Raw genomic sequence first — 20,805 nt, forward strand, 5'->3', positions numbered from 1 at the left:
GGAGACATCAGAGCCCTAGCTTGTACTCACCAGAGGAGGTGATGTCATGCAAATAAAGGCACAGTTGGTATGTTTGGGAAGTAATAGGAAGAAAGTGCTATAGGTTCAGAATCAAAGGACACCATGAAAGTGCCATTTTTTCAGACATTTAAAAATCCTGGAAAATATAAATCAAGTAAAATGGAGATAAATTTTTGCTTTTTTATTTTAGATAAAGGAATCTTTAAATTTAGAGAAAGAGGGAATTTTTGCTATTAAACTGTATTAATTTTCTTTTAAGATTTATTCATTTTAGAGAGAGTGTGTGTGAGCTGGAGGAGGGGCAAAGGGAGAGGGAGAAGGAGAGCAGACTCACCGCTGAGCACAGAGCCCCAATCCAGGCTGATCTCACGACACTGGGGTCATGCCCTGAGCTGAATCCAAGAGCCTGATGCTTAACCAACTGCACCACCCAAGTGCCCCTAAACCATATTAATTTTTAATACTCGGGATCCCTGGGTGGCGCAGCAGTTTGGCGCCTGCCTTTGGCCCAGGGCACGATCCTGGAGACCCGGGATCAAATCCCACGTCGGGCTCCCAGTGCATGGAGCCTGCTTTTCCCTCTGCCTGTGTCTCTGCCTCTCTCTCTCTCTCTCTGTGTGACTATCATAAATAAATAAAAATTAAAAAAAATTTTTTTAATACTCTCCTTGAAAATATGTTTTAGTCTATCTAGCCACATTGAAACTTTTCTTGAAAGATATAAAGATATAAATGACAGTAACTCAAATATTTCATTCATTTTTGAATGATTGAGAACTATATAGTAATTTATTTTATTTATTTATTTTTAAAGATTTTATTTATTTATTCATGAGAGACACACACAGAGAGAGGCAGAGACACAGGCAGAGGGAGAAGCAGGCTTCATGCAGGGAGCCCGATGTGGGACTTGATCCCAGGACTCCAGGATCAGGCCCTGGGCTGAAGGTGGCGCTACACTGTTGAGCCACCTGGACTGCCCCCCTATATAGTAATTAAAAAAGATTTTAGGGGCACCTGGCTGGTTCAGTCAGTAGAGCATGGGACTCTTGATTTTGGGGTCATGAGTTTGAGCCCTCTGTTGTACATGGAGCCTACTTAAAAAAAAAAAACAGACATTAATGACTACAAAGACTATAGTGTTTAGAAACTAATTTTTAAAAAAATTTTATTTAGAGAGAGTTCAAGTGGGAGGAAAGGGCAGAGGGAGGGAGAGAATCTCTAACTGACTCCCCACTGAGTGCAGGGCTTGATCTCATCACCTTGAGATCATGACCTGAGCCAAAATCAAGAATTGGATGCTTAACTAGCATTCCAGAAACTAGATTATTTCTAAGGAAGAAGATATCGTGTCTTTCATTATCCATTATCTAATTCAATATTCAGCCATATTATATATTGTTATTAAAAATTACTTTTTAGGGGATCCCTGGGTGGCTCAGCGGTTTAGTGCCTGCCTTCGGCCCAGGGCATGATCCTGGAGTCCTGGGATTGAGTCCCACATCGAGCTCCCTGCATGGAGCCTGCTGCTCTCTCCGCCTGTCTCTGCCTCTCTCTGTGTCTCTCATGAATAAATAAATAAACTCTTTAAAAAAAAATTACTTTTTAGTCACATGGCTCTTTAGTATTCTTTTTTCTCCCTCAAAACTTAACTCTTTCAGAAAGGCTTTCCTTGAAAGTCTATCACTAAATGTTCCATTGCACTATATAGCAGGATAAACAACAGCAAATTGAATGTACAATAAAGTTATTGTCTCTCATTACCACCATAGCTATGGTGTTGTTTCTACTACCTGATATTTCTGTGACTTGAAATTTTTTTTTCTGTGACATGAAATTTAATTTTCAGGTAAAATCACTAAACAGATTTCACTTCTTCTCTAAGCTATTTATGCGTATAACTATTGACACTTATTAAATTCAATTCCCTTAGACATACTAATATTTTGTAATAGTTTTTGTCGAAAGCATTGAAAGCAGTCACATTATTTTTGATAATCATGTGAAGTAGGAAATGTGTTAGAGGAGCAAACATACAACTTTCTGAAGAATTTCACTTGTCAAGTTTAGATGTTTTGGAAAAGGTCAATTAGAGAATAAGAGAATCCATGGAAATTATATCTGTATACTCACATACACATATATTGCATTTAGGATTAGAAGATAAAATCTCTGGCAAAGGTGAAGAGATGGAAAATATGAGGGAAAAATATGACAAAGAGGATCTTTAAGTGGCGTAAAAATTATTAAGATTCTAAATGGAAAATAAAAAAGATTTTAAAAAGAGAATTACAGATGAAAAAAAAAAAAGAATCTGAAAGGAGAAAGTAGAGCAACCATGAGTTCTTGAACATGGATGAAGGAGGCTCTAGACTAGGAGTGCTCTAGGTAGTTGGCAGTTGCAAAGAAAAATCCTCTCTGGGAGACAGTTTCATCACCCTCCACCTAATAATATTTCTCCAAGGAACTTTTCCAAATCCTGAAGTGGCCAGTACACAAAGATAACCAGGCCTGTGAGGAGACCACTCCCCATGAGCAGACATCCATAACTCAAAGACATGAGATACTGGATCATGGGACTTAGGCAGAAAACAGCTTTGCTTACTGTATTGAGAGAACAAAAAGCCAAACGTAAAATTGTTATCACATAATTGGGAACTGTTATAAAAGCAAAGTGACATAGCAGTTTTGAAAGCCAAATAGAAATGCTAGAACTGTAAAATGCAGTAACTGAAATTAGGAGCTCAGTGGATGTGTTTAGCGGCAAAGTAGACATAGCTGAAGAGATGTAGTGGGCTGGAAGTTAGGTCAGAAGAAATTATCCAGAACATTGCATGGGCAGAGAGAAAGGTAAAAATTTGAGCTGAGAGGATGAGAGACATGGAGACATAGGAGAGTGTGGAGATCCAACCTACACATTTAGTCAGAGTCCCAGAGGGAGAGGAGAGAGAGAACAGGGCAGAGCTGATGAAAGACCTCACCTCACTGATAAAGGAGCCACATAAGTCCCAAACAAACAGGAGTTCTGTGAAGTGAGCTCACACTGTGTTTTTCTTTCCTGCAAGTTGTAACTGCATCACAGACAATTTAACAAAACTGCTTGGGCCCCAACAGTTTTTAAACTGAATGGCTGAAATTTGTTGACAATAACTACATTACAAAAACCAGAAAACAAAATCAGAAATTCAGCTAAAGAATTTGTTTCTTAAAGTAGGAGGTAAAAAAAAAAAGTAGGAGGTAGAAACAGGAAGGATGAAAGTTATCCAGAAATTCTTTTTATTATTCTTACAACTTTACCGTTAAGTCTGAAACTGTCAAAAAGAAGGAAAGACAGGCATGCACTTAGGAAGATAGGACACTAACCATTTGTTTTTTGTTTTTGTTTTTATTTTTTAAGTAACTACCTTCCAGAAGAGTTTGTTGAAGTCTTGGCTGTGTTTTGTTTCAGTGTTTAAGATGGATGCAGCTTTTGTTAATGATTGATCTTACTGCACACATCGGGCCATTTGATTTCAAAAGGTATAAAAATGTCATGTAAGAAATAACTATCTGAATAGAAGTGTTCCATTTCAGAGTAAGTTGCCAGGAAGGTAGCAGCATCTTTCAGTAGAATGTTTTGGTTTTTGTTTTTAAAGATTTTATTTATTCATGAGAGACACACAGAGAGAGGCAGAGACATAGGCAAAGGGAGAAGCAGACTCCTCAAGGAGAGCCTGATGTGGGACTCCATCATGGGACCGTGGGACAATGCCCCGCGCTGAAGGCAGACGCTCAACCACTGAGCCACCCAGGCATCCCTTGTTTTTTGTTTTGTTTTGTTTTGTTTAATAAAGAAATAAGAGTTCATTTCTCTAAAAAGCCATTCTTCTGCCGTCATCCTTTTCAAACTATTCCCTATCTAATTCCCTGAAACCTGGCTCTCACTCTGTTGTTGAACTGAAACAACATTTTGTTAAAGATCACCAGGGCCCCTGTTTTAGGGCCTTGGCCTACTTTTACCTTTTCCCAGTAACCACACTGACAATATGAAGCCCTTTTCTCCTTCAAATGTGGTCTTCTCTTGGTTCTAGTGGCAATGGACCTCCTGGATTTTTCCCTGCCACTGAATTTTTTTTTCTTTTTTTAATTTACTGCCTTGTAGGGCTACTTTTTGGGTTTTATCCTTGTCTCTCTGCTTCTTTGACTGCAATCTTGTGTGCAAATTCTGCTCCTTCTTCAAACACAGTACCTCTTCTGTAATAGTAAGACCCATCCCAGTTACAACATTCTTCCCTCCTCTCCTTACTTTGATTATGCAGAGAGAGCTGTCATGTGCTCCCCAGTGTTTGGCAATGTTCTTGTACCTCTCAAGCACTTTGTTGTTCCAGATTGACTGATTTTTTACAGAAATCAGATTTGGGAAGAGAAGAAAAAGGTTTTCTCTTTGCCATAGGGGAGATTTTGTTTTTACACCCCATACTAGAGATTGTAACCTCTTAGAACAGGGGCCGTTAAACTATCATCTGAGGGCCAGATATGTCCTACCACATGTTTTGCATGTGGCCCTCCAACTGTGAATGTTTTTTAATGCGTGAAAAAAAATCAAGAGTAATATTTCAGGACATGTAAAAATCATGTAAAATTCAAGGCCAGCATCCATAAATAATGTTTTATTGGAACATGGCCACCCTCATTTGTTTATGCACTGACTGCTTTAGTGCTACAATGCCAGAGTTGAGGAGCTGTGACAGACACCATATGAACACCTCGCCTTTATGGAAAAAGTTTGCTGACACTTAAATGATTAGAGTTTAGTTTAATTTTCTTTTGCTTCACCCACCACAACTTTAAGACTAGATGTAATGCTCATATTTAATAGACCCTCAAGATATACTAATTATGTCATAAATAATTTAGTTAACAGTCAATCCTATTGAATTTCTACTTAATAGAAATTTCTATTTAAATTTAAATTTCTATTTAATCTTTTCTAGCAAATGTTTCTTTCTTTTTTTATTTTTGCTTTTAAAGATTTTTTTTATTTGACAGAGAGAGAAAGCGCCCAAGAGCACGAGCTGGGGGAAGGGAGAGGGAGAAGCAGACTCCCCACTGAGCAGAGAGTCTCATACAGCTCATCCCAGAACCCTGGGATCATGACCTGAGCCAAAGACAGATTTTTAATTGACTGAGCCACTCAGGTGCCCCTGCTTATTTCTTTTATTTCTTTTTTTAAAAACAAGTTTACTAAATTCAAGAAAAGGACAGCCTCAAATTAAATATACCTATAGCTCATAACTCAGAATCCTCCATTAATAAGTGAAGTTCATTTTTCAATTAAATTTGATTGTAACTTTAGTACTCTGCATAGCAAGATTCAGCTGATATGGATCATAATGAACTTGAATTTATACTTCTTTTTATTTCAGAATACATCCAAGACTAATTTTATTTTTCTCTGTGGTATACATTCATTAACTTGAAAGATGAACAATGATTTCTTTGCCATTTCATTTATGCCTTATTACAGAATATATTAATAAAAATTATTGAATGAAAAATAAAGAACACTGCTCTTATAAATAAATTTTATAATTTGTTATAAATTATGTAACATGTAATATATATCATATAATAAATTATAATTAATTACAAATTATAAAATTGTGCAAATTTTATAATTAGCATGACTGTCAGAAAAATGTGGAGCTTAAGAACAAACCTGGGACAAGACATCTTGCCAAAATAAGGCCACTGTTATTTTGCTATTCGTGATAAAATATGGCTCTGCCTCCATTCTTCATAGTTGAAAAACAAAACTCATGAAAATGGGAGATTGCAGGAAAGCATTAGGGGCTTTTTCAGGTTTTGCTAGTAATAGAAATATTGTGTATGAAAAGACATGAAATACTTTTGCCAGGTGATTGGGCAGTTTTTTCAAGCATCAGAGATAAAAGAAAAGTGCAGTTTGAAATGCTTCAGTTTGGTTTTATGTGGTCTTATTTTAGGCTATCGGATTAGGATGGGAGCCAGGAGGAAGATTCATATCTAAGCAATATTTTACCAAAACTTTTCCTCTGCCTTTGTTTTATGTGTCACTTTGTCTGCAAAGTGAAGTCTTAAAACACTAATGAGGGCAACCAGAGACATGACTGTCAGTGAGGTGAAACCCTTGTTAAAATGAAACTGGAAAATGAGCACTTGGCTGATTGTTGACAGCCAACATCCATTCTAGAATGATGCACCTCCTTTTAGCCTGTTCATACACGATGTTTTTTCCCCCCTCTCTTCACTCTATTTTGAATTTATGTTTATTGGTTATTTGTCTTCACAGTGGTACTAGAATACTCCTATGTGTTGTTTTGGGTCAGGCAGGGAATGCTGGATTTAGAAGGGTCTAACCTGCACAATGACAAGATAGAGGCCATGGTTTGGCATAGACAGTGACAATAGAAAATAAATATTTCATGGGGTACCTGAGTGGCTCAGTGGTTGGGTGTCTGCCTTTGGCTCAGGTTGTGATCTCGGAGTCCTGGGATCGAATCCCACATCAGGCTCCCCCATCAGGAGCTTGTTTCTCCCTCTGCCTATGTCTCTGCCTCTCTTTGTCTCTCTCATGAATAAATAAATAGATAATCTTTTTTAAAAATCAAGAAAATAAATATTTCCTTGAATAGCTACTACATATAAAACACTAAGCTAGACTTCCCATGTATTTGGGGAAGGGAGAACAAATACACTGTTGTCGTTGGTTCCTCTAATAACATTCCTGTGATCTCTGAACAGGGTGCCTGTTACTATTGTGGGAAATATTCATCTCTTTTATGCAGTCATTTCTAGGGATCCAGTCGTATCATTTGGTATATAGTTCACAAATGAAGTGAGTTGGGTTATGGTTCACTTGGGGTCCATTGTGTTTTGTGGTAAAATATATATAAGATTTCCCATTTTAATCAATTTTAAGTGTAGAATTCAGTGGCAGTAAGTGCAGTTCACATTGTTGTGCAACCATTGCCACCGTCCATCCCTAGAACGTTTTTGTCATCCCAAATTGAAACTCTGCACCCATTAAATAGTAATTACTCTTTCTTTCCTCCCCTCAGCCCCTGGCAAACCCTGCCCCCCTCCCCGCCCAAATTCTGCTTCTGGCTCTATGAATTTGACTGTTGTAGGTATCTCATATAAATGGAATAATACAATATTTTGTCCTTTTAGTTTTGGCTTATTTCAGCTACATATTTTCAAGGTTCATCAATGTTGTAGCATGTATTAGGATTTTGTTTCTTTTTAAGATGAAATAGTAGCCCATAGTGTATATATACTCCACTGTGTGTTTTTAACTATAGTGTAGACAAACGAGTAGCTGAATAAAATCTGTACCCAGAGTTGGTAACGGCACTGTCTTCTTTGAAGCAGCCTGTTGTTTAGAGACCAGACCAAATGGAACCGTGTTCGATTGGGTAGACTTGGTGCCAACAATGTCTAAGTGTTATTAGAGGACATTGGTGCAAAGAGATCAAAGAAACATGAGTGAAAAAAAAAAAAAAAAGAAACAAGTGAAGTCCACAATGCCAGGAAACCTATTAAGTTGGTGATGACTAATTAAGAAACAATGTCCTCTTTCCTATATCCCACTGATGAAACAGTTTTATAATTCCTGTTCAAATGGGAACATTATTGTTACAAATTAAAAGTGAAAACACAGAATGTAAGTCAACCAGACTACCGGTCAGAGTTCAGTCTCTCAATTGTAGGTTAAAACATGGATACCACTTTCTTAAATTGTAGGCCTCTTGTTCTTGTAACTCCTGAGGTGTGGGAGGGGTGGGGTTGTGATAAGCGTATCCCTCTTCTAAAGCCTCTGCTTATTGACCTATAGCCCTTTGCAAACGGAAGGAGGCCATCTGAAATGAATATAGACAACCAGGATCTTAATATGTAATGCTGTATATGTGTATCTTAATATGTAATGCTGCAGTGGTGCAACTGGGGCTGCTGGTTCACTGGGGTTCTGACCCAGGACATAGTATCTCACACGTCTCCCTGTATAAGATGACTTCATTGAAAATCCAAGATAACATGTGGCAGCCTCTCTCCCATCTCCCAGGGAGCCATCACAACCCCAGCTATTACTTGGACAATTGTTATTTATGTGTATGTGTACTCTTGCTGTTGTCTGATGTTGCTGATGAGTATCTGATTTGCTCTTTAACTTCTGGATGCTGTCCTCCTGTTGGAAAAGTCGGAATGGAGCTGGGCTGAGCCCGGTGACCTTGTGTTCTCCTCCTGTCTCACTTTGTTCTTTTTCTGAATGTGTTGCTTGGCACAGTAGTCAGCCCCTTTATGCCTAGCCTCCCTCAAGCCACTCGGCTGAGAGACTGCCAGGCCAAGCAGGACCCAGCTCTGCTCCTGTCCCCAGTGCTCCATTTCAGGGGTTTCTTTCTGCTGACTTGAACTTCCTGTCTGATATATAATACAAGATCAAACACTCATCTTCTGTTACATGTGTTTGAGGGACAATTATGAATAATACCTGAGGGAAGGTGACCAAACTGAAGATTTAAAAGAGTGATGACATACTTGAATGAACATGAAGAGACCTTCTGAAGGAAAGGATTTATCTGCAGAAACATTACCTACATTAGTTCTGAAAAGTCACCCACTGGGTGCATTGAAGAGTCTCTGCTAGCCAGGAGTCCCCAGGGGACAGTTTTGACCTGCTAAAGCAGTAATATTAATGCCCCGAGGCAAGGCTTTCTCTGGAATGAATTTTGTAGTAAACTGAACTCCCAGCTGCCCATCTCTGATGGGCTAATTCTATGTGCGTGCTTTCGTGGAGCAGGGCAGAGCATCGGTTTTATGGGTTGTGTGCCTTGTATGGGTTGTGCGCCGAGGTTCAGTGGAGGCTCAGCAGCCCTGTCATCATGGCCTCTGGCCTATTCCTTCCTCCTACCTCAACCCCACATTTTTTTCTTGCTGCTCTTTAAAATTAAACGGCTCTGCAGGGAGGGGAAGTCCCTTGGCATTTTGAGTATTGAGGTGCTCAGCAGAACTGCTTGGCATCCTGTTTGTATATAGCTGTTTTAATTCACTCTCTAATAGGTCATTTGGCCTTACCAGCAAAGTCTTAAACTAAACTTGATAATCCTTATGTCAGCAGTGAGGCTCAGGCCAAACATCCAAAAGTGCAACCCTGAGTGATTATTTGAGGGAAGTTTTGAAGCCTTTATTCCCTGGCTCTGTTTGTCTGGCTTCTGCCTGGCGCCTCCTTAGGTCATGCTGTTATGTTCCTCTTGCTCACTGCAGCTGAGACAGGCAGGTGGTTTCGGAGAGCAGAATAAATGAAGGACTTTCATGTTCACGTCCCCGTTCCGTATAAGGAGCCTCATCGTGTTCATGTGCCATTTCAGCTGCTAGAAATGGGACTTCTGCTCTGGTGACATGCACAGTTTTGGTCCTTCTTTAATGGAGATGCACAAAGCAGGAGTGATATGCTGATGGGTTGAAGAACTGCAGCTGGTTCACTGATTTCCAGCCTTCTTGCAGCTTTCCTGATGCAGGCAACTGATGACGTCAGGGACTACTCCTCCCGCAGTCTGGCCTTAACCTTGCTCCTTGGATGTATGGTGCCCCAGGCCCTTCTGGAAATACATTATGTCCTCTTTTTATTGGCTATTATTAGCTATTATTATTGGCTCTCTCACCACTTGATCACTGCAATTTGAGGTTTCAGATTAAAAGTGGCATCTTGGGTAGAGTTAGGGCTGTATTTGGAGGTGATTCTAGGATAGTAAGTACCTACCAGCCACATTGTCTTTTATTCTGAAGTAGGCTTTATTTATTCTGACGGCAATGTCCCTATTCCAGTCTTTAAAAATACTACAGCTCTGCAAGACCAGATGATGACTGCAGACTAAACTGTCAGAGTTCCTACTCAACCTTTTCCTTTTTTTTTTTTTCTTTTCCTTTTTTCTTTATAGGAAACTCTGCTTTTTGGTTCCTATAATGATGCATTAGTGGTTATAGCCCATAACTGACAATCATAATCAGAGCTCAAAATTCCATCTTACAATTTATCTTGCTGTAGCACAGCATATGCTTGTAAAGTGTCCTCCCTGTTTAAAAATGGAGAAACAGGGGAAAGAATGGCTTTGTGGTCGTTGACAGGAAAGCATTAAAGTCTAGTTTTCCCTAAGTACCATTTTGATCTCTCTCTCAATAGAAGTTTCTATCTCTGGTTTTCAGACAAAGTTGTGTGTTTGTATGTAGAGAAACATGCCTTAGTATGAATAAGTTCAAGGGTGTTCCTATGTGGTATTTAGAAAGAATCCATATAAGTACAGTCTTTATGAATATCTTAAAAGTAGATGGGAGGGGGGCACCTGGGTGGCTCAGTGGTTGAGCGTCTGCTTTTGGCTCAGGTGGTGATCTCGGGGTCTTGGGATTGAGTTCTGCATCGAGCTCCTTGCAGGGAGCCTGCTTCTCCCTCTGCCTATGTTTGTGCTCCTCTCTCTGAGTCTCTCATGAATAAATAAATAAAATCTTAAAGAAAAAAAAAAAAGGATGGGAGGCCTTTTTTTGACCCCTGAACTTGTTGGATCTCCATTTTCCTTCCTTCCTTCCTTCCTTCCTTCCTTCCTTCCTTCCTTCCTTCCTTCCTTCCTCTCGATTTTATTTATTCATGAGAGAGAGAGAGAGAGAGAGAGAGAGAGAGGCAGAGACACAGGCAGAGGGAGAAGCAGGTTCCATGCAAGGATCCTGACATGGGTCTCAATCCGGGGTCTCCAGGATCAGGCCCTGGGCTGAAGGTGGCACTAAACCGCTGAGCCACCCAGGCTGCCCTTCCTTCTTTCTTCATTCCTATCTCCTACGTTTAATCTCTTCAGAAGTAATGTCGCATGTAGCCAGACGAAAAATGAAGGTACAGAAAGGCTTGAGAACTTGAATTGCATGGTACCTTGGCAGAAATTCAGAATATTTTTTTTTCTTTTAGGCTAGGGGAGTTTTAACAAAACTTTGAAACAAAACTTATTTGTAGGAAAAAAAAAACCCTTATCTGTGTCCTAACTGTAAGTGAGATTAGTACTGTGACATACATAGAGCTGTGATATTGTTCAGACCTGTTATGTTTGTAGTCTGGTGTCCATTACTTTCTATCTACTACCTAAAGTCTCCATCTTGTGTGGGGAGGACAATTTCATGACGAACGCTTCTGAAGTATACCATTATTTGTTTTGCTTTTCAGTTAGGTCCTCCCAAGGGCTATGATGATAGCTTTTCACATTATTTGTTTCTCATTCTTGGCCACAGAACCACATGAACAGTTTCTTTGCAGACTGATGGCATACACATGGCCCAAGAATGAAACATCTCCTCTTGGCATTCTTCGGCACAGATTTATTGTTCAAATTGTGATGCACATAACGCACTGCCTTGTGGATGTGGCCTTCCACTGACCTGTGTTCTGAGCCTGACCCTGGGATCTCTTAAATTTATATCACAAAGTTAGTGGTCCTAGCCTATCTGGTTCTTTTCTTTTAAATAATAAAGCTCAGCTCTGTTTTACATCACAGCAATCTTTTGAAGGATTACTGAGTTTTGTGAGATACTTTTAGATCCTTAGAGGAAAGGTGTTATTTAATCACAGCAAGGCTTCATGCTGGGAATGCCTTCCTACAGAGCTCTGAGTGCTTTGTCAGACTATCTTCCATTCATCCCCATCCCTGGTAGGGAGATTGGTGGGTAAGCATTGTTATTAAGTACAAAATAGTGTTATTACTGTTACTTTTATCTATAGCGGGGAGGAGGGCAGTAATTATAAGAAATAGAACTTGGTAAAACAGATTATAGAAGAAAAACTAAGAAACCCTCAAAGTATCATGCACTTGATACTCCTGATAAGAAATAGAACTTGGTAAAACAGATTATAGAAGAAAAACTAAGAAACCCTCAAAGTATCATGCACTTGATACTCCTGTTTACTTTGGGTTTCAAAAGTCTGAGTCCCATATATGAAAACAATAGAAAGCATCCCTTCTTCTGGAGAAATGGGACCCAGTACATCTTGCCAAATACTTGCATTAATTGAACACCAGTATTTATTTTCAGTTGTACCACTTTATGTTCTGAGGGTTAGTTTAACTCACATATGCCAGGAATGATTATACATTTCATAGGAATGGGATATTTGGATCCTTATTTTGGACTTTGAAATGAATTTCCTCCTAGTAAGGGTGTGTTAGACAGCAAATAGTTCACTGAGGCCTCTCAGTACGAGAATTAGATTTCTGTAAAGGAGAGGTCTTTGGAGAGAGGGGCCACTACTTTGTCTAAGATGGAAGAAAGAGAACAAGCCTCCTTTGGGAAGCCGCATGGGCAGAGATCCCCAACAGGTGTGCCATTATGCTATTGAGGATTGGCCATTCATTCCATTTTGTGGCTTGAGGTCACAGATGCGAGAAGGCTTCTCTCCACCCTCATCCCACTTCTGTCTGAGATTTTTAGTATCATCTTTGTTACATGTGGAGTTCTTTCTGGTCTTTGGTAGTTGTGTCATAGGGCCTGGGAGGAAGGTCTGAAATGAATGCAAGGAAAAATGACCACAATCAGCCCTTCCATCTCACTGTTTTCTTTCAGTGTATACCACAACATTACTAGAAATCAATAATTCCCATTGTGTTCTCCCTAGGAAACAAACATGTACAAGCTAAGAAATGATAGGCTTCACAGGTCATGTGAACAGGGGACAGCAGGATGGTTGGATTTTATCTTGCACGTCTCTGTCAGGGAAGCCTTGGTTTCGACCTGTTTAAAAAAAAAAAAACAAACGAAATTCATCTGAGTTAATTTGAAGATCTGATTGAGTTTATTTAATGATTCGTGAATCCAGCATCCCATTTTAGCAGATAGAAAGGAACTCCAAGGAGCTGTATAAAATGAAAGGCTTTTATTGGAAGAAGGGGGGTGGAAAAAGGAAGTTTCCAGCAAGAAGTGGTTTGTTTCAGGCAAAGTCACCTTCCTTTAGGGGAGGGCAGGGGTCTGTCAGGCAGATGACCCCACCATTCCTGACCAGGGAATTCCAGATTGACTAGTGAAAGTTCACATTCCTGGGAGAGGCTGAAACTGCAGTCAGGTTAGATATTAAATCTTGGTTTGCTGATCTGGGGCTTAGCACAGGTGACTCCATTTGGGGCCTGTTTTTATTTTTAACAGATCCAGACCTTTCATCTTGATGGTCCACATTTCTCTCTTTACTTGGTCAAAGGGAAAGTTTGTTCTATTTTCTAAAGATACTAGGAGTATTCAACAAAAGATAGCAGCTGTGTGCACAGCAACTTTCAAATGTCATATCTGTGCCTACTTAGATTTAAAATTTTTAGATTGTTCAAATTGGTACTTACTGCTTATAAGTAGTATCCCAAATATTTGAAGTCTTAAATCCTAATTTTATTTCCTTATCAAATATTTGTGGTTTTGTGAGCTGTTCATTGTTATGTTCCTTTGTAGCAGGCTTTTTAAAAAAATGCTGGCTTCCAGCACAACAGGGCTGTGTGTGTGTATGTATGTATGTGTGTGTGTGTGTGTGTGTGTGTGTGTGTGTGTGAGAGAGAGAGAGAGAGAGAGACAGCGAAGAGAGAGAGACAGAGAAAGAAAAAGAAGGAAAGAAAGAAAGAAAGAAGGAAAGAAAAGAACAAAAGTGAAAGAAAGAAAAAGAATGTTTCTGGAAGAAAAAGAATGGTTTAGGTTTCAGAATTCCCAAGGGAATTGTTCTAAAACAACAATGAAGAGAAAAAACTCAGCATGATTTAAATGCCTTGGTGTGATTCTTTCTTAATTTAAAATTTTCCTGTTAAGTCTTTTATTTCCCAAACAATAGACCACTTTGCTCTTCATGAACTACTTTAAGCTAGAGCAACCGAGTTTCTTTTTCCTTTTTATAGTTTAAGATTTTTCCTCTTTCCCCTTTCAGGTACTTAATTAAATAGAACTCCCTCATGCTCATTTTCAACCAGGATTCAAGTAAAATTCTTCCAGCTGAACTAGAGCCTTCCAGTTCTTACACCAGGTCCTCAAGAAGAGGTGGCAGTGAAAGTAGGAGTAACTAGTGGAAGACTGTGTTTGTTTCAATCTCGAGTTTCCACAGCTCCCCCACTGTTGGAGATGTTGAAGCAGAGATGTTGGAAGGGGCACTGCCCAGGAAGGGGACGGGGATGCCGGAGTTCACCAGCCCATCCGGTTAGGCTGCCCGGGTTTAAATCTCCACTTTCTTTTTTCTTTTCCAGCTTTATTTCATACCCTTTATTTGCTATGTATTTGCTGTGTACCTATGGGCAAGTCACTTAAGCCTTTTAAATTTCAGGTTCACCTGTGAAATAGAAATTAATAATTAGTATCTGCTTCTTGGGGTTTTGAGCATACAGTCACATAGTCAGGTGTAGCCCACAGCCTAGTGCCTGGCACACATGCTTGCCCAGTAAGTTGGCCAGTAACAGTATTTATTTTATTAGCATTGTTGTCAATATTTATATATGTATCATTCATTATGATCTTTCAATATATATTTAATACTATTGGCATTAGTAACTGTGTTAAAAATCTCCAGTTAACAATACATTTGAGTTCATAAAAAGTTTAAATTGACTGGCAAAAACCACAGCAAGCAAAGTCGAATGACAAACGGGGTGGGGTGGTAGTGGGGGCTATATTTGCAATTCATAACATAGACCAGGGTTCATTTCTCTAATACATAGAGAACTACTCAAAAAAATTGAATAGTCATAAGGCTTTTTATGGTGGTATTCTATCACTTAACTGTGCTACAGATTTCATGCCATGAATGCATATATTCAGATCAAAACAGGAAAACCCGAGGTTGGAGAGGGGCTTGGGACGCATATCGCCAAAGAAATGTCCATGAGTATGTAAACAGACCTGGAACTTTTGTTTTTCCCCATAAAGTAGCTCCCTCTCAGAAATGTTGTTACTCAGCGGTACCTTCATATTTATCTTGTCACCCATGATTTTCTCTTTTCCTGGTTCCCTCACACTCACAAAGTCATGGAGTGTTTTCTGGGTTTCATTCAGAGTATTTCACATCTGCTCCAATCATTCCAGGCCTACAAATACTATTTTAGTTAAAAAGACATGCAATATCAGACTGAACTGCTGCCCTGGTTTCCCTTACTTTCTCTTTCGCTTCACCAAGCGCCACAGTATACCATACCATACCCAGATCAGTTTCCCTAAAACAGGGTTTTCATGTTGGGCCACCCACCTGCTCAGAAACCTTCAGTGGTTGCCTACCATCTAGAATGGAGTCTGACATCTGAACCCAACCCTCAGGGTCCCTTCATGTGATTCACTGTTCTTATGTCTCTAGCCTTAGTCTTTCTCACTGTGACTCTTTAGGGACCTTCTAAACACCTAACCTGGTCTGCTTGGCCTGGTTCACCATGCCCATTTCTGCCTTCATGCTGTCCAGCTCAGCTCCCATTTCCTCCATCCAGATGGCTGTCCTGGGTGCCCAGTCCTCAGTGCCCATTGTTTTCTTTGTACCTCGCTGCATTTATTGGTTGTCTGGACCGTTTCATGTTTAATCTTTGCCACCTATGTTGTTTTAGGTAAACTTTTTCACTGAAGTAGAACATAATCCAGAAATGCACAGATCACAAAGTAAATCAGTAACTTTTTACAAGGTGAACACACCCATGTCATCGATGTTCTTCTCTTCTGATTCGTACCCTGTCTCCCTAAGTAGATGATAAGCACTCGAGAGACAGAACCACGTCATATGCCTTTGCCTGAAAATGCATCACATCAGGTGCTCAGTGACATTCCAGATTAGAAATTAGAGCTAAGAAAGGGGTCTAGGCTTTGACAAATAAGAACACTTAGACATTTAAAAGGAATATGTGAAATTTCCATTACTAACCACAAATTCTTTCCTGACAGCTAGCTACAGTTGAGATATGATTAGAGGTAATATAATTTTGATGAGTCCTGTTCAAGGACTTCTAGGTGGTGACCTTTAAATCCAGCCTGAACAAGGCTATGTCATAGCTTTCTCTTTTCACATAAGATATACACACATGTACATTAGTTTTTGTTGTCATTAGTTTTTGTTGTCATTCTCTCCAGCAAATATTTATTGATCACACACACAGTCTACTAGGTATGGTTCTAGCATGTGGTAGTATTCAGCTGTGAATGACATAAAAGATCCTTCCTCAATAGACCTTACATTTTAATGTCACTAGAAATAATTGATAGAAATGAAAGAAAGGCTTAAGACTAAAGATATATATAACAAGGCCTAACCCACACAAGAACTGTGAAAAATTGTTACAAAATCCTTATCAGCATACAGAGGGAGTAAGAGCGTGGAGATAGGAAGGAAGATCACCACTGCACTAGAGACTTCTGGGTAAGAAATCCATTTGTGACATTATCAAAGGTATGAAAGAAGACAGCAATGCAGAAAGATAAAATAAGCTCGGGGTTAATGAGAACAGAGAGATACCAAAAACATCATAGGAAATACTTAATTTTTAGTTGCGCCTTACAGTTTACAAGGAAGGTACTTTGACTTGTTCATCTTACTGGATCTTTGCCACTTTGATCTTTGATCTTTGATCTTTGATCTTTGTTCATCTTTGCCACTCCTGATCTTGTACAGTGGGCAGCGTGATCTATGCACAGTCACGCAGCTCTTGTGTGCTGGGCGTGAATGTAGACTGAGTTCAGTACTCTTTCCCAGGCATACCACCATATTTACTGTTTACTTCAAAGCTGAAGCACGAGGATCTCACTGGCAAATCATGCCATCCAGAGGTTATCCACAAAAGGCAAAGTGAAAAAAAAAAAAAAAAGGCAAAGTGAAGTCAGAGGCTGATCACTGCCCACTCCTAGGTGTGGCTCCATCACTTGGAAACAGGGGCAAAGGGAATAGAAGGTAGAGGACCCAAAGGCTGCTAATCCTGAAAAAGTAACTTGTTGAAAGTATTATGAGTTCCCTTTTAGTTTAGTTTAGTTTTAGTCTTTTATTTTCCCTTTGGTGCTCTTTTTTGTACCTGGAAGACTTCAGTTTACAAAGCTATAAATCTGCCAGTCTTGTTGACGTGGATTTCACTTCAAATTAAGGTTCAGCAAAGAGATTAGCAGATAACCATTTTGGGCTGTATTTCTTTACACAAAGCGATGGATATGGTTTGAACAGGCTGCCAAAGCCAGGAAGAGAAGTTAATTGTGTAAATCAATGCAGGCAAGAGCTGATCACCTTTCTGAAAGACAAGACAATGCAGCCTACAACCTCTAAATAGATCTCTTTGGGGTCAAGTTGATGTCATGTTGAAGAATCAATATTTACTAGGCTTTATAAAGTTAGCCTTAATGAATCCCAGTCATTTTGCTAGGCCACTAATTGCAGGAAGAGGAAAGGCGACAGTGGCTGAAGTCCATCGCTGTGGAGGTTGTATAAAAATAAGTGAAGAGACAGTCACTGGCTTATGTGCCAAGGTCCCACCCTAACGTTCTACCCAAGCATTGTTGGGTATATGTGTTGAAAGGCTTTCTTGGTATTTTACTGACATTTTAAGAAGCGGCAACTCTTGCATCCTAACAGAAAAAGGTAAGTCCTTTACACTTTGACACTGTTTTCTAAGCGGTTAATTTACTGGGATGAGTTCTGATGTCATTTTAGATTTTGCCGTATACATGTGCTAATCACAAGGACAGGTCCTGCCCTCTGACTCACTTGAAAGCTTTTAAAGTAAAGAATTGAAGTAAAGAGCAAATGCTTTACTTTTGGACACTGGCTTCAATCCACATCAAGTAAAAGGTTTTTGATAAATATTATCATTTGCACGTGTGATATCATCCAGTAGAAGGCTGTTTGGTATGTCTAAGAGTTCTGTATTCCTTGAGGGGTTGTCAGAATCACTGGTGGGTGAGGAGCCTTATCTTCTATTTATTTTAGTCTCCGTTTCTACTAAATGTTGATAACTAGGTGGAGCAGTGTACTGTATCACATCTTATCCTGGCTGTAACGAAATGAGAGGATAGACTCAGGAACTGAAAGTCATCAAGCATGGTGGGTGAGGTGTTGTGAGTCAGAGTGTGGCCCCAGAATGTTTTATGCAAGTGCTTGGTCACATCAGCTTAGTAGATAAATTCTGGAAGAATTGACTTTTCAGCCCTTTTTCTGTAGTGCTTTTTATCAGAGGAGGCTTTAAAATTCACCAGAGAGAGAGCTGCTGTTCTCTTCTCATTCCCACTCCCACCCCTTCTCTCCAGGATCATTTTTCAGAATAAATACTGAAAAGAAAAAGCACGAGAGGTTTGTTGGGATTGTTGTAGTGTTTTTACAAGAGAATCTGTTGTTATTTTCATCTATAATTTCCTTTGGATATTCATTCTGGGTTTGTATTCTTTCTTTTCAGCTGTTTGAGAACTTCTACTTTGGTACCCTGAAGCTCAATTCAATTCACATCTCCCAGAGGTTTACAGTAGACAGCTTTGGGAACTACGCCTCCTGTGGGCAAATTGACTTCTCCTGAGGTGGATATTGGGAAGCACTATAAATTGAACATCCTCACAAGGTGCCGAGGGAAAGTACCTTTGTTTTAATTACTGAGAACGGATGGAGAAATTTGGATGGTGACTTTCCTGGGTGGTTCCCCACACACACCATGGTCTCTAATGGTTGTCCATAGTCATCAAACTGTCTGCCAGCCAAGATGGTTGGAGGTACATGGTGGTTGTGTAACCCTTGCGTGTTCATTTTTCGTAGGATCTACCTTTCTTTCTGAAGTTCCTCTCTGGACATGTATGTCTCAAGCTCATGGGAGCGGAGATTCACATTCTCTCATACACCAATGATTTTGCTCCAGCCATTAAACTCTTTCATATTAATACTTTAAAAGAGAATTAAAGACTTGGTTTTGTTACTCTCCACCTAAATCAAATGTCTACAGTTTTTAGGTTTGATTTTTGCTTCCCTTTATACCTTTTTTATTTTAAGATTTTATTTATTTATTTATTTGACAGAGAGAGCAGGAGAGCCCAAGTGAGGGGAGAAGCAGGCAGAGGTAGAGGAAGAAGCAGACTCCGTGCTGAGCAGAGAGCCCAATGTGGGGCTCTATTCTAGGACCCTGGGATCATAACTGAAGCCAAAGGCAGACACTTAACTGATTGAGCAACCCAGGTGCCCCAGATTTTATTTATTTTAGAGAGAGAAAGAGCAGGAGGAGGGGCAGAGGGAGAAAGAGATTCCCAAGCAGACTCCACGCTGAGCACAGAGCCTGATCTCATGACCCTGAGATCATGACCTGAGCTGAAATCAAAAGTCAGACACTTAACCCACTGAACTACCCACGCGCCCCTGTACCTTAACTTTTTTTTTTTTTTTAAGATTTTTCTAATTTGAGAGAGAGAGAGTGTGCATGTGAGAGAGTACACGAGTAAGGTGGGCAGGCGGCAGGCAGAGGGAGAAGGGGAAGCAGATTCCCCACTAAATAGGGAGCCCAATTCAGGACTCAGTATCATGACCTGAGCTGAAGGCAGATGCTCAGCCAGTTGGGCCATCCAGATGCCCCTGTACCTTAACTCTGAATCACTACCCAGACTTTCTTTTTTACTGTGGTAAAAAACACATGACATAAGGTTTGCTGTCTTTTTTTAAAAAAAGGATCTTATTTATTCATGAGAGAGAGAGAGGCAGAGGGAGAAGCAGACTCCTTGCAGGGAGCCCAACGCAGGACTCGATCCCAGGACCCCAGGATCAGGCCCTGGGCTGAAGGTGGCGCTAAACCGCTGAACCACCCGGGCTGCCCAAATATTTGTCTTTTTGTGACTGGCCTCTTTCATTTTGCATAACATTCTCAAGGTTCATCTATGATGTAGCACTTCTCAGAATTTCCTTCCTTTAAAAAAGGCCGAAGAATATTCCATTGTATTTGTATACCACGTTTTGTTTATCCACTCTGTCACCAGTGCACAGTGGGTTTCTTGACCTCTTGGCTGTTGTGAGTAGTGCTCTATGAACATGGGTGAACAGGTATCTCTTTGTGATCCTGCTTTCAGTTCCTTTACTACTCAGAATTTTATCTTTGGCAAAATAAAGTTTTTATCTTTTGCTTTGGTCTGTCCTCTTTCTTCTTTCCAGGCCACTAATGGAGTTACAGTATCATAGCGCTTTTATATTTACTTCTCAGGGCAGCAGCAGTAGAGACAGTGAGGAGATCAGCAGGACGATGCAGAATTCCCTGGGACAGGGTCAGTCAGTTGCAGAAGTTCCTCCCTCCTTGCCACAGACCAGCAGACAGAGAGGGCTCCCAGCACAGCTTTGCCTAACCCATCAGTCCCATCACATGCTCTGCTGGGGAACTCCAGCAGAGCATGTGATGCTCGCACATGCATCTCCTCCTAATCACGTCCCTCTCCCTCCATGTCCCCTCTTTTCTATTCTATCCATTCCTTACTCTTGTTTTGATTCTTTCTTTCTTTTGAAAAGTCTGATTCTGAACCCTATGCGTTAATGCCACTACATAGTAAGGGCTACGTATCACACTCAGATTTGTTTATCAGTGTGACTGCACAGATCATTTTTGAATAAATGAATTTCCACAGTAATTGTGTTTTTCTTTTAGTATTATCATACAGTGTTAGCTTGACCCCCTAGGTCTGGGTGTGTTGGAATATAGTGTTGCCATCACTTATCCCCTGTAGATGTATCATTCATCCAGAACTTACATATTAGTGCCCGCAGGGTTGGTCCCCCCCACCCCCAGAAACTTCCTACTAGTAACATTC

At 40.0% G+C, this 20,805-nt stretch overlaps 1 protein-coding gene across 4 annotated transcripts in view; it reads left to right on the forward strand.

Annotated features, from left to right (window-relative positions):
* ASCC1 (activating signal cointegrator 1 complex subunit 1) overlaps nucleotides 1-19,092 on the forward strand; it is a 97,999-nt gene extending 78,907 nt beyond the window's left edge. For all 4 annotated transcript variants that reach the window (XM_041749603.1, XM_041749602.1, XM_041749604.1 and 1 more), the window contains exon 10: nucleotides 18,435-19,092. In XM_041749603.1, coding sequence (XP_041605537.1) covers nucleotides 18,435-18,551 — 117 coding nt within the window. In that variant the 3' untranslated portion in view covers nucleotides 18,552-19,092. The remainder of the gene's footprint in view (nucleotides 1-18,434) is intronic.
* The last annotated feature ends 1,713 nt before the right edge of the window (nucleotides 19,093-20,805 follow it).

This window comes from Vulpes lagopus, chromosome 3 (genome assembly GCF_018345385.1).
Source record: "Vulpes lagopus strain Blue_001 chromosome 3, ASM1834538v1, whole genome shotgun sequence".
Lineage (NCBI taxonomy): Eukaryota > Metazoa > Chordata > Mammalia > Carnivora > Canidae > Vulpes > Vulpes lagopus.